The 13,501-nt window shown below is 41.6% G+C and overlaps 1 protein-coding gene across 2 annotated transcripts in view; it reads right to left on the reverse strand.

The window, feature by feature from the left end:
* LOC134648820 (vigilin) overlaps positions 1-13,501 on the reverse strand; it is a 37,263-nt gene that overhangs the window by 19,803 nt on the left and 3,959 nt on the right. For both annotated transcript variants that reach the window (XM_063503385.1, XM_063503386.1), the window contains 10 exons: positions 13,111-13,326; positions 11,187-11,393; positions 10,238-10,453; positions 9,254-9,437; positions 7,946-8,076; positions 7,239-7,422; positions 6,272-7,005; positions 5,512-5,734; positions 4,023-4,309; positions 2,851-3,093 (listed from right to left, as the gene is read on the reverse strand). In XM_063503385.1, the coding sequence (XP_063359455.1) occupies positions 2,851-3,093; positions 4,023-4,309; positions 5,512-5,734; positions 6,272-7,005; positions 7,239-7,422; positions 7,946-8,076; positions 9,254-9,437; positions 10,238-10,453; positions 11,187-11,393; positions 13,111-13,326 (2,625 nt within the window). The remainder of the gene's footprint in view (positions 1-2,850; positions 3,094-4,022; positions 4,310-5,511; positions 5,735-6,271; positions 7,006-7,238; positions 7,423-7,945; positions 8,077-9,253; positions 9,438-10,237; positions 10,454-11,186; positions 11,394-13,110; positions 13,327-13,501) is intronic.

Here is a 13,501-nt window from a genome sequence, read left to right on the forward strand (position 1 = left end):
TCCGGAAAGACCAGCCAAACTCCATGTCAAAAACAAGAATACCTCGGGATTATTTGGGACACGCAAGCGGACGTAAAGAGTATAGACCACAAGAAAAACTTGCTTACGAGGAAACAACTATCGAAAATACTGACGGAACAAAAATCCACCTGGCTAGAAGCAAAACGTCTGCTAGGACGTCTAACTTTCGCGTCCTTTGTCGTGCCTTACGGGCGACTGCACTGTCGGCACCTCCAGAGAGACAACAACAGAATGAGAAGGTTCCCGACAAGCAAAAAATATGCTCTGTCCCCAGAGACTCTATCCGATTGCACGTGGTGGCTAGAACACCTGTCCGACAACTCTGCCATCTTTCCAAAACCAACGACAATTTTTATATCGACAGACGCATCGGACTGGGGATGGGGCGCATCCATAAATGGCAGACACCAAAAAGGACCGTGGAACAGCAAGCAAAAAACATGGCACAGCAACAGGAAGGAATTGTGGACAGTGTTCATAGTCCTAAAGAAGAACAGGGAAATAGTACGAGGACAAACGTGCCTTCTACAATCAGACAACCAAACTGTTGTAGCTTATCTGCAGAAACAAGGGGGCACCAAATCTTTGGTCCTGCTGAAGCTGACGAGAATGATATTCCAGCTCATCAATCAACTAAATATAACGCTTACAGCGAGACACATCCCGGGTCGATACAACGCTACGGCGGACAGCCTCTCTCGCCAACAAGAACTTCCAGAGTGGTCCCTGTCGAATTCAGTCATGGACATGATATTCAGCAAATGGGGAACACCGCAGATCGATCTCTTTGCGTCAGCTCAGTCGAAGGTGGTACCAGTGTACGTGACCGAGGACATACGGGATCGAAATGCATTATTCGTAGATGCTTTCTCCAGACATTGGAACTGGAACCTGGCGTGGATATTCCCCCCACCATGCCTAATGCCGAGAGTACTTCGCCACCTGAACAAAGCTCGAGGAATCTACCTAATTGCCTGCCCCAGGTGGCACAAAGTACATTGGAGAGCCGATCTCAAATCTCGCGCAACAGCAGCCCCCTTCACGATTCGAGATTTACAGTTCAATTTAATGGATCGCAGAACCAACCAGCCACCTCCAGAAGTGAGAGACCTAGAATTGGAAGTCTGGAGGGTACGGGGTGGGCCTCCGAAATAAACACCTGGCCACAAGAGTACAAAGACCTCCTCGAAAATTCCTGGCGAAAAAGCTCTTTACGAACTTACCATTCAGCATGGATCAGATGGAAAAAATGGGCAGCTGAAAATTCCTGTTCTATTAATGACCCGTCTCCAGAAAAAGTAGCAGAATATCTATGTTTTCTTCATCATAGAGAACATCTAGCCGCTGCAACAATATTAGTACATAAATCAGTGATTTGTACCTTTGCCAATCCATCGAGATCAGAATTAATCTCCAGTCATCCGCTAGTGAGAAACATACTTAAGGGCATATCAATATTTAAGCCTAAGGTTAAGAAACCTATATGGAATTTGGATGACATTTTAGTTGGCCTGAATAAAAGTATAGTAGATGAGGATAGCTTATATCAAGTATCCAGACATACGGCTCTGCTACTGCTACTGCATTCAGGTAGACGTATTCACGACTTGACGTTATTAGATATATCACCTAGCAATTGCCATATTAACGCTGACTCTGTCATCCTTCAACCGAGGTTTGGATCGAAAACAGACTGCACAAAATTTCGTCAAACCGGGTGGGCTCTCAAGGCCAATCATATCAAGAATCTTAATTCAGTATACTGGATTAAAAAATTATTAGAGGTATCGTTGCCTCGTCGTAACGCTAGGCAATCTTTGAACAGTCTGTTTATCACAACTAGAGGGAAGGTACGAGAAGCCAGTAGATGCGTGATAGCCGGCTGGATAAAAAACTACTTCAAGGAACTTCACATAAATGCTCCGCCTGGGTCCACCCGTGCTGCAGTGGCAAGTGACAACTACTCTCTGAGTGGTTTAGACATAGAAGATGTCTTGTCTAAAGGAAATTGGAGATCGCAAAAAACATTCTTCAGACATTACTATAGGCAAATCAGCCGACCATGCATGATTAATACGGATAGACCTTCCAATCATTTCAATGCGGTCTAATATATTCTAAGAGGTATCGAGTTTACCCTTTAATTACTTGTAATAAGTAGAAATAAAGTGATTTCTAACAATATCTTAATATGAATTATTATGGAAATCATCACGATACCATTCACAGTACACCAATCGAAAAATGCCGGCAGAAACCAAACACATCTCAAGGTGGGTCAAGCGGAGGCTCGGACCTCTAAATATAACCGTTTTTCCCCCGAAAGGGATAAAAACGAATATTTCGAGTCCAGCCGAAGCTTGACCCACCCAAGTTTAAATGCCTTGCCGGCATATAAAGGTACTGAACAAGCAGCTAGCCGGCTCGCGTTGGTGCCTGTTCCGGTAGTGACGTCACGCCAGTGTTGCCACTTAAGGTGGCTGCAAGTAGGTTATAGGGAGTTTGTAGGACAATTTACTTGGGGAAAAGCCGATCGTAATCTCAAGGTGGGTCAAGCTTCGGCTGGACTCGAAATATTCGTTTTTATCCCTTTCGGGGGAAAAACGGTTATATTTTTTATCCGGAGATAGTATGTCTGATTCTCACGGAAGTAAGTTTCGAAGCTATTGTGTATTTTCAATTTTGCGCGAGCGCCGCGTGACACGACTATCGTGCGCGCCGAGCGGCAGCCCCACTGCCATACGCCTGTCCGATGGGCGCGCCGGCCAAATGTACCTAAACTGCGGAGTGACACCCCCCTGACGGAACCCTAAAAAGATATGACATTACCTGTTCGAGCAGCGCCTTCTTGGCGGCCTCGCAGTTCTCGGGGCGGCCGGTGATGCGGATGACGTCGTTGGCGGCGTGCTCGCCGTCGCCGTTGCGCACGGGGATGTCGGCGCCCTCGGCCGTGTCGCGCTCCGGGAACTTGATCTGCACGTCGCACTCCGCCGTGATGTCCTTCACCTTGGAGCCGCGCGCGCCCATCACGGTGCGGTGGTGCCTTTGCGGTATCACGCATTCGATCGTCACCTGTGCGTGATAATGCTTTGGTTGGTTGCAAAGTATGTTAGCTGGATGTGCATTCGCCTAACATAGACTATAGTTCGTTTTTTTTAGCATTAGAAAGAAGGTAAGCGATCTTGACATGTCTTTAGAAAAACGCTTTTTAAAAATCAGTAACTATTACTTATGGAAGCAGAAGAATATAAATGATCGTATTAGATTCATAATTGTTACATATTTGCCGTAACTTATTTTTAAAACGTGTTTCAAGATGCCAAAAAAAACGAACTATAGCTTGGATTTTAGGCACAATTTTCTGAAAAAAGGTTGCACAAGAAACTAACGTTTGCGATAAATGTTCTATAAAATATTAAACTAAAGAGCAAAAAAATTCGAAGCATGTAGCGTGTAAGAGATCCTAAAAATTAAACTGGCCTCAGGTCACATAGGTACAGTCGATTGCAAAAATATGTATGCATATAGCTTACTCAAAAATGTGCCCCATAGACTGTTAATTCGTCGACATAAGAGCTGTGGAACATATAAAAATATAAGATAGATGTAGATGTAGAGAAGTAAGATGTGTGCACCCAAATGTTTGCACTTGACTGTACCTCTTTATGGGAATTATGAGACCTGAGGCCCGTTCCATAAAAGCTACCCCAAACGGAGCCTCTCATGATCTATTTCTCTCTCTCTCTCATTATAGTTCGTTTTTTTAGCATTAGAAAGAACTTGAAGGTAAGCGATTTTAACATTTCTTTTAATTGAAAAACACTTTTTTAAAATCAATAACTATTACTTATGAAAGCAGAAGACTATAAAAGATCGTATTAGATTCATAATTGTTACATATTTACCGTAACTTATTTTTAAAATGTGTTTTACAATTAAAAGACACATCAAGATTGTTTACCTTATTTCTAATGCTAAAAAAACGAAGTATAGCAACCGACCTTGGCTTCCAAGTCCTCGATGATCTCGTGGATCCTCAGCTTGGCGGCCTCGATGCAGTCCTTGGGCCCCTTGAGCACGACGCGGTCGCTGTTGACGCCCTGGCGCGGGAAGGAGATCTGCACGCCGCCGCAGTCGTCGGCGATGCGGCGCAGCACCTCGCCGCGGCGCGCCACGAAGTGCCGGTGGTGGCGCGCCGCCACCGCCATCTCGCTCTCGGACACGTTGCTGATCTCAGCCACGGCCGCTTCCAGTTGCTTGCGAGCGGCTTCCACTTGCTCCTCGCGCCCTGTATACAACAATAGTACATTATTGTCGAGGCTCGGAAGTAGCTACTTGCTGTCTGAGGATTCGTTTTAAACGGACGACCTTGGGAGTCCGTTTAATTGAATCCGAAGCCGGCAAGTAGCCTTCCAACCGAGTCATATATAGTGCTTTTCTCAAAAATGGTGCAAGAAATAGAAATATTTTACGGAAGCAACGTTCTAATTTTCACAAAAAAAAGTAAAACCATTAAAAAGATATGCTTGCCGCCTTTAAAAAAAACCAGAAGTGTATTTTTCTGCTGAAAATACGCCAACCTATTTGAGACACCTAAATAGTCGCGGTACCAACATTATAATAATAAATGCTGATCATCTGTTTGGCTGTTTAATGGACCTATGCCTTTGCCTTCATTTGATATGGCCATTTAAACTTTTAAAAAGTTTGGAACTCGTTAAATAATGGAATTTGTTTTAACTTTTTAATTTTTTGACTGACCATAAACTACGCACTTCGCGACCTATTTTTTAACCGGCAACGTCGACTTTGCCGTCCATTTTTGAGAAAACATAATTCTCGTAAGTGACACTTTTGCAAAAAGACGAATCTATCAAAATGTACCATTACGTTCCGACTGAACGTCTAGCGACCTTCACCAAGGAGTTTTGGCCGAAGGGTGTCAAGTTTCGGCGGTTCTGCGGCCGGCTCCCTGACACAGCGGAGTTGCGAAATAAATCGCAGCCATAGTGTATGTTTTAGTTTTTAAGATATGTTGTATATATTTTCAAATTCAAATTACCTTCACACAAGCAAGAATGACTATCGAAAACACGCAAAAAATATAATACTCGCAATATTAACCTTATGGTAATTGGTAACATAACAATAGAAAATTTAAATGGATGATTAACTAACGACGCTTAACTTGTACTCTCCACAAACTATTTAATCTGACGACGGGTAGTAAAGTAAAAGTTCTCATTCACTCATGTGGTCATAGCAAAAGAGAGTGACAAAGTGACATGAGCTCGGCCCTCAATTGAGTTTGCTTGCCTACTAATAAAAAACAGTGAGAATAAGGGTCGGTTGCACGAAAATGTTTGTCGTCGTCAAAGACTTCGCTAAATTGTATTGTATGGAAAGTTTCATAGTAAACCGCCGCGGCGCGCCGGATGAAGTTGATCAGTCTGCCAAGTGCGGATGGTGCAACTGGCACTAAGAACTCACCGATGATAAAGATGGCTTCTTTGTCCTCATCCTTATCAGTGGGGAAGATGATGCGCGCGCCGGTGTGTTCGCGGATCTTGCGAATGTTCGCGCCGCTCTTGCCGATGAGGAACTTGTGGTGCTCGGCGCGAGCGCGCACGGTGGCCGTGTGCGATGTCAGCTCGCGTTCGGACGCGTGGGCGAGCAGCTGCGCTTTCGCTTTCTCCACGTCTTCACCTGGCCCCTGAAACAAATATGTTACATTCAGATACGTGATTTGGGAATAATGTGAAATGCAAAGAAGAAAAGTGTTTTTCAAATATAATAGAGACCATGTCTAAGATCGAACAATCACAATTATAATGTACTGTAAAGCTTAGAATAAATTTAAAAGTGGAAAAATTACTGTCTTGGGTGAGACTTGAATTCACGGCCTCTGGATCGATATTCCAGCGCTCTGCCATCTGAGCCACCAAGACCTCATCCACAGCCAGCAAATCTTTCCACCATATTATGGGTCTAGGGGACCCTACCGACATCTACCGTAAGAGCGTTACACTAAATAATGTACTGTAGTTTAACGGTGAGGTAGAGCGACGAGAGATGTCGAATATTAGGCAAGGATTTTATGAAAGTAGAATGGACAAGGAAGTATATGGATAAACGTAATTCCTCGCTGGTAGTGGCGAATTCAATCACTTGCATAGTATATGTCGAAAGGTTTGGACGATACAATACAAAAAAATATCTAGATAAACAGTGTGATACCGGTGAAAGTTACCTTAATAACGACTTTGTCGCTGTCGCTATCGGCCGCGGGGAACTTAATGAGCACGCCGCCGCACTCCTCCATGATGGAGTGGATGAGCTTGCCGCCGGCGCCGATCAGCGAGTTGTAGTACTTGGGCGGGATCGTCACTTCCTCGGTGACTACATTCGCCTTCTCGTTGTGGATCTGTTGGATCTTCTTCACCGCTTCCTCTACGTTCTCTCGCTTGCCGCGCACCGTGATCACGTCACTGTCATCCCCCTCGGCCGGCAAGTCGATCTGCGTCTGCGTCTCGTCCCTGATCTTCCTCAGGTTAGCACCACCCTTCCCGATGATAAACTTATGGAACTGCTTGAAGATTGGCACTTCTTGGACGTATGACGATTCTGCGATTTCTTTGATCATCTTGTTAAGGTGTTTTTCGCATTTCTCGATGTCCTCTTGAGGACCTCTCAGTTTGATCGGACTTCTCTTCTGTCCCTGGTCGGGTAGGGTGATCAGCACGCGCTCGAATTTCTCGCGTATCTCTTTAATCCTGTCCCCTCTTACGCCGATGAGGGACTTAATATACCTATGGTCGACGTAGACTTCTTTCGACCTTTCATTTTCTAATTTCATGACCATTTCCCTTAACTTCCTTTCTGCGTCAGCTACCCCTTGGTGGCTGCCTTCAATACGAATTACATTGTTTCCTTCTGCTTCAATAATATTAATAACTACACCAGTCTCATCCTTCAGTCTGTTAACTGAAAATAAAATAATCAACACGGTTTATTTTACTAATTTAACCCAGAACTTAATTCTAAATGGAACAATAGGATATTTTTTTCTAATATGCTATTTGTTCAGTCATCTGTCTGCTCAATGTAACGGAACAAACAGTATCTGTCAGTCAAAACTGGGATTTAAAAAATGTATAACACTTTTCGAATATGATGCACAAGAGAATACACCTATACTATAATGTTTGGTTACTTACTGTTAGCTCCACTCTTGCCAATAATATGTTTGAAGAACTTGGGATCGACGGAGAGCTCCACGTATGTGAGTGTGGCAATCAGATTCTTGACAAAGTCGTTGAGTTCCACTTGCGCGCGCTCCACCTCCTCTGGGGGCCCGTCGATCTTCACCTTGTCCTCGGAATGCGTAATGTCAACATGCACCTACCAAATAAATATTACATCAATTGTACAAATTGTATGGCTTAACCATACGAGTTTTGTAGCGTTGTAGATATTAGTTATTTACGATACAAATGCGGAGAAGAGGAATATCTGGCTGAAGGCAGTGGCCACCGTCTGCGTTCGAGCGCGAATTTATCACTTGACATCGCACGAAAAGTGCTATTTCACACACTAGTGTGGGAAAATAGGACCATATGTACTGTAATAGTTATTTTCGATACAAGTGCGAAAAAGAGGAAATTCGAAACGAGTGGCGAATTACCTATTCGCACGTGTATCGAACAACGTTTTACAGTACATATGGCACTTTAAAGTTTCGAGATACGCACGAAAAGTGCTATTTTACGCACTAGTGCGGAAAAGTAGCCCGATATGTACTGTAAAATATATTATAGAAGACCATGAAGGCGTTATTAGACTCATTGAAACACCTTTTTCCTTCTTTATCAGTAGTTACTTATTTATTCCCGTATGATATTAGCGTACTAAAATGTGAACGTACCTTAGAGAAGTCCTGAGTAATCTTTTTAATGTTCGAGCCGTTCTTTCCGATGATGTATTTGTGTATCCATGTGGGAGCGTCAACTGTTGCCGTTTTCACTGAGTTAGCTTTTTCACACACCTTCGATAAAGCTGTGAAAGAGAATATCATTTAATAAGCTACTTTGTGATTAGAGAGAGATAACAACACAATTGCGGTAATGGTCATGCTCCCACGCTGGCAGTGGCTGGGTGTGTTGTATAACAGTCAGTGTTGGAGCTTGGAGCACTTTAACGCCAAGTTAGAAAATATGTTATGTGGCATATAATTAATTAGACAAGGTACGGCACACGAATGGAATGCTTACCGATCGATATCGAATCGATCGGTCGAGCATACCAATTGAGTTGGTTGATAAATATCACAAATAAGTAAATAGGTACTTCTAGTTCACTCTGAACATAAGCACTATTTCCGCGTAGTAGTGAAATCTGGATATATGTGTTTATATCAATATGCTTTATATGTATAGATCATGAATTATTATTATTATTATATGTGAATGCACAGGCAGCTTAAAGCTGATACGTTAATTATAATTCATGACGTTATTAGGCATAATTAAATCAGTTGTCATTAACATGAAAGACTTGCGTCATTGAATATCACAGATGCCATATGTGTAATTGTTTTCGAGTAAACAAATCGAACAAGTGTCCGACCGCGCTAAATTATCACGCCAAATGCTAAGTCAAATAAGGCGATACAGGTGTTAAACCAGTTTAAACTGGTATTTTTACTTTTAAACAAAAAAACTATAAACTTAAATAACTTTTTGACCCCTGGTTGATCATTGCAAATGAGCTATGGAATAACCTCTTTCAAGGAATACGTCGAAATTTCAATCACCCTGTATAAATGTCCCTTTAGTGGATTGAATTCTAATGCCCTGGATGGCGGACTGGACGCACGCGATCGGCGGACGCATAGCCGATCGCGTGCGTTCAGTTTGCGGCCTTATGGTTTATGGCGTTTGACGCCAAACGCGGTATCAAGGCTTAAGGACGACCGGTCTGGCCTAGTGGGTAGTGACCCTGCCTGCTAAGCCGATGGTCCTGGGTTCGAATCCCGGTAAGGGCATTTATTTGTGTGATGAACACTAATATTTGTTCCGGAGTCATGGATGTTTTCTATGTATATAAGTATGTATTTATCTATATAAGTATGTATATCGTCGCCTAGGACCCATAGTACAAGCTTTGCTTAGTTTGGGGCTAGGTTGATCTGTGTAAGATGTCCCTCAATATTTATTTATTTTAAGTAACTCACCAAGTCCGATTTTGTTGTGAGGTCCGTGCAGAGTGATGGTGCCGGTGGGTGAGTCCGGAGGCGGCATCTCGACGGAGACTCCGGTCTCCTTGAGGATCTCCTGGATGGTGGTCCCGCGGGCGCCGATCACGTACTTGTGCTGCGACTTGGGCACTTCCACGCGGACCGTCGAGCATTTCTTGGCCTGTTGGCGATGGATTTGTTACATTAAAGATAAAGATAAAAGACAGTTTATTCAAGTAGGCATAATTACAATGCGTTTATGAACGTCAAATAAAGCTAGGTAGACCGGCTCCAACCCTACACCTCTGCCCCGAGAAGATTTACTACGTTTTTCAATGTTTAAAATGCTTCAGATAATCTTATTAAGCGTCTTAGTCATTGGGTGATAAAGCTAGATGTAAATGATTACAAGGGTAGCCGGTAAGTCCACATAGCAAAGAATTATTGATTGAAGTAGAGTTGTGAAGTCCAAGTAAAATCGTCCCTTTGAATTTGACAGCTGAAGTAAAAGTGTTGACGACCAAAGTTATAGTTGATCAAACCAATTGGTCAGTAAATAAGAACAAAAAAAGCTATACTCATCCTTTTCTTTTGGGTGCTAGTAATATACTACGTTTTTTTTAGCATTAGAAATAAGTTAAACAATCTTGACGTGTCTTTTTGTTGAAAAACACGTTTTAAAAATAAATAATGGCAAATATGTAATAATTATGAATCTAATACGATCATTTATATTCTTCTGCTTTCATAAAAAATAGTTACTGATTTTTAAAAAGCGTTTTTCAATTAAAAGACATGTCAAGATCGCTTACCTTCTTTCTAATGGTAAAAAAAACGAACTATAGTGTAAGACAAAGATAGTATGATTCTCTCTGTCTATGTTTGAAATGAGACAGTCCTTTGACAAACCATACCTAGTCTGAACATTATGCGATAACTTTGGTCGTCAACTGCGTCTGAATGAATTGGGAGTCTACATACCATGTCCTCAGCGATCTGCTCAATCTGTGCCTTGGCAGCCAGCACGCCGTTCTTCTCCCCGGCGACTACAATCTCTTCGCTTGGCGTGGAGGCGGGCGGGATGTGCACGCGCGCGCCCGTCTCGGCCGTTAGCGCGGCCACGCGCTCGCCGTAAGGGCCCTGGATAAACGGGTGGTAGATCTTCGGGACGGTGATCCTTTCAAACGCCTTGCGCGACTGTAAAAATTAATGTTAGCCAATAAACAACAATAATAGAAACACAATACTAAATCCAAATAGCTGACGTGGCTGAAACAGCCACGCTGAAGTGGGACTGGGCAGGACACGTTTGCCGTATGCCAGATGACTTGTGGGCTAAATCAACCACCAGTTGGGCCCCACAAAATCGAACTCGAGGTCGCGGCAAACCTCGACGGCGTTAGCGGGATGACCTCGACGCCTTTGACAGGAACTGGTGGGAGACGGGTCAAGACCGGGACACGTGGAAAGGGAGGAGGGAGGCCTTTGCCCAGCAGTGGGACACTCTAGGCTCATATAAATAATATAAATAAAAATAATTATTTATTAATTAATTGAGCTTTGAAAAGCAAAGGCAGGCCAAGCAGATGGGAAGGTTTAGAAAACTATAAAAGTCATAGTCAATTAAATATCATTTGTAAAAATATACAAACATGGAGCATGATACTCATGTAAGCAATAGTATGAAGCAGTGTGAAGTTACTTAACCGTACCACCGACCTGGTAATAGTAGACTAGAGTAAGCAGCGCGGGAAATTGCAAGTTGTGCAGGCTACCAATACAAACAGTTCTTAGGTCCAGTTTACCATGGTCAAAACACAAAAGTGCTTCAGAAGTATGATTATTATGTGATTAGCCTTAGCACCACAAGACTTTTATAATAATACAATAAGGAAATTTTGTCAAGTTGAAAGACAAACTGATTCCTCACCTGTTCCTCCGAGCAGACTCTGATCTCATGTTCGGCTTTTTCGATTCCCTCCTTAGTGCCGGTGATGGTGACGACCTCGCTGCTGTCGCCGATGGCGGGCACGCTGATCTTGGTGGCGGTCACCTTCTCGAGATCTTTCAGTTTCTGGCCCTGCTTGCCGAGAATCCAGCGGTGGTGTTCCTTGGGAATCGAGATTTGCTTGCTAGCCTGGAAAAGTACAAAGTAGATATAGCCATAAATTATAGTAACAGTCAGTATAATTATTAAAATATTAATTCGGTGGCTTTATAAAAGCGAGGCCTCTCATTTTCTTGAATTATATAAAATCGTGTGTTCAAGCTTTGTTTACGCTAATAAGAGGTAGACCAAAAAAAAGGATATAATAAACAGAGATGTACAAAATGGTTTTAAAAAAGCATTTAAATACAAAATGCAAAATACTTTTCAGATTTACTATTTCAAATGCAAAATACCAAATAGTTTTGCGTTTTGTATTTCAAATGCTAAATGCAAAATAGGTATTTTCAAAATACTTTTTCAAAATAAAATACCTTTTGAGCAAATCTCAGATATTTTTATTTATTTTAGGTATTTAACATGAGAAATAGAGACACAATGCCGAGCCAAACAAAAACGTCTAATATCATGGCATGGCACCTTATGCATGACATTTTGGTCATATTTATCAGTACGCGTATCAATAAATTCTGTTATGGTATTAATAATGGTCCGTCTCTCTGCGGCCCTGACCACCGGCAGCTTGGGCCTTGGGTGCTGGTTAGGTTTTTTATAATGTGTTTATAATATTTTTTTATATTATTTTTGTAAGTGTTTTTATATTTTAATTTTATATACATATTGTAAAAAACCAACCTAAGAAGAGAAATAAATAAAGGAAATAATACTCACTTAAAATAATGTAAAAAACTAAAGTCTATTTTTTTATTCCGTAGACTGAAATGACAGTTAATTGTATGAACATGAAATGTCATTTCATACTATTAACTGTCATTTCAGTCTACCGAATAAAAAAATAGACTTTAGACTAACGAAAAGAGAGCCATGGCTCCAGTTTGTGACTTGTGTGGCCATTTATTTCGGTTGATTGTGCATCTAGTTCTTATTTTATTATTATTACACTTTTCTTTTATTAATTAACAACTGGACTGGTATTGTTAAAAAGTGAAAAAACATCAGTTTTTATTTATTACGCTTTTTAACAATACCAGGGGGCCGATTTTTGAATTTCGATCGCTCGATTTCGTCACTCGAAAATCGGTGGAAATCGGCGAGATGCTGATTTTTGAAATACGAGCGATATAAATTGTGAATTTAGTGGTATTGACCACTAGTTTTTGATTCTATTAGTAGAATTTACATGCCTAGTAGTGGAGATATTACTGAACGAAATACACGAAATCGAGCGGTCGAATTTCAAAAATCGGCCTCCTGGCGCTGGCGCCAGGCGCTAGCAGGCGCCTCTATCGGTCAAATTCGGCAATACAAGCGTCATTCGTTCATTTCATTTTGTTTGACTGGTAATGTTGGCTAAACTTAATCACAAAGTATTTTGCATTTTGAAATGAATATTAAAAATGCAAAATACGTCTCGAAAAGTATTTCAAATAAAATACAAAATGGTTTTTACTAAAAGGCATTTAAATGCAAAATACAAAATAGGTATTTTGCATTTTGTATTTGCATTTTAAATAGAAGTATTTCAAATAAATCGCATCTCTGATAATAAATATGTATCTTATAAGAAACAATTAATCAAGAAAATGGTTAATCCAAGTAAGCAAAGTAAAAGCATTTGCTTTCATTCGTAGTTGTTGAATTGGCAGTTTTTCTTTTTACTAATCCCTCATCTCATAATACTAAACATAGTATATATTTTTCAGTATAAATGGGATTAAGTAAATACCTGTTGCTGGAAATGGGTCAAGATCTTGCGACGAGCGTCCAGAACGGCACTATGTTTCCCAGTTAGGAGAAAAGTGAGGCTGCCGTCCTTGCTTGTAGATATCTCGATGTGTGCTCCGGTGTCCTTGGTGATGGCTTGACATGTCCGCAACGATTCACCCTCGCCAAACGTGTTGGCGTTATCCAGTTTCCGCTCTTCATATGGCACATGGAAAACCTACAAACATAATACATTTATATAGAACTAGCGACCCGTCCCGGCTTCGCACGGGTTAACAAATTATACATAAACCTTTCTCTTGAATCACTCTATCTATTAAAAAAACCGCATCAAAATCCGATGCGTAGTTATAAGGATCTAAACATACCTACGTAGAGGCAGACAAACAACG

Source organism: Cydia amplana, chromosome 6, assembly GCF_948474715.1.
Source record: "Cydia amplana chromosome 6, ilCydAmpl1.1, whole genome shotgun sequence".
NCBI classification, from domain to species: domain Eukaryota; kingdom Metazoa; phylum Arthropoda; class Insecta; order Lepidoptera; family Tortricidae; genus Cydia; species Cydia amplana.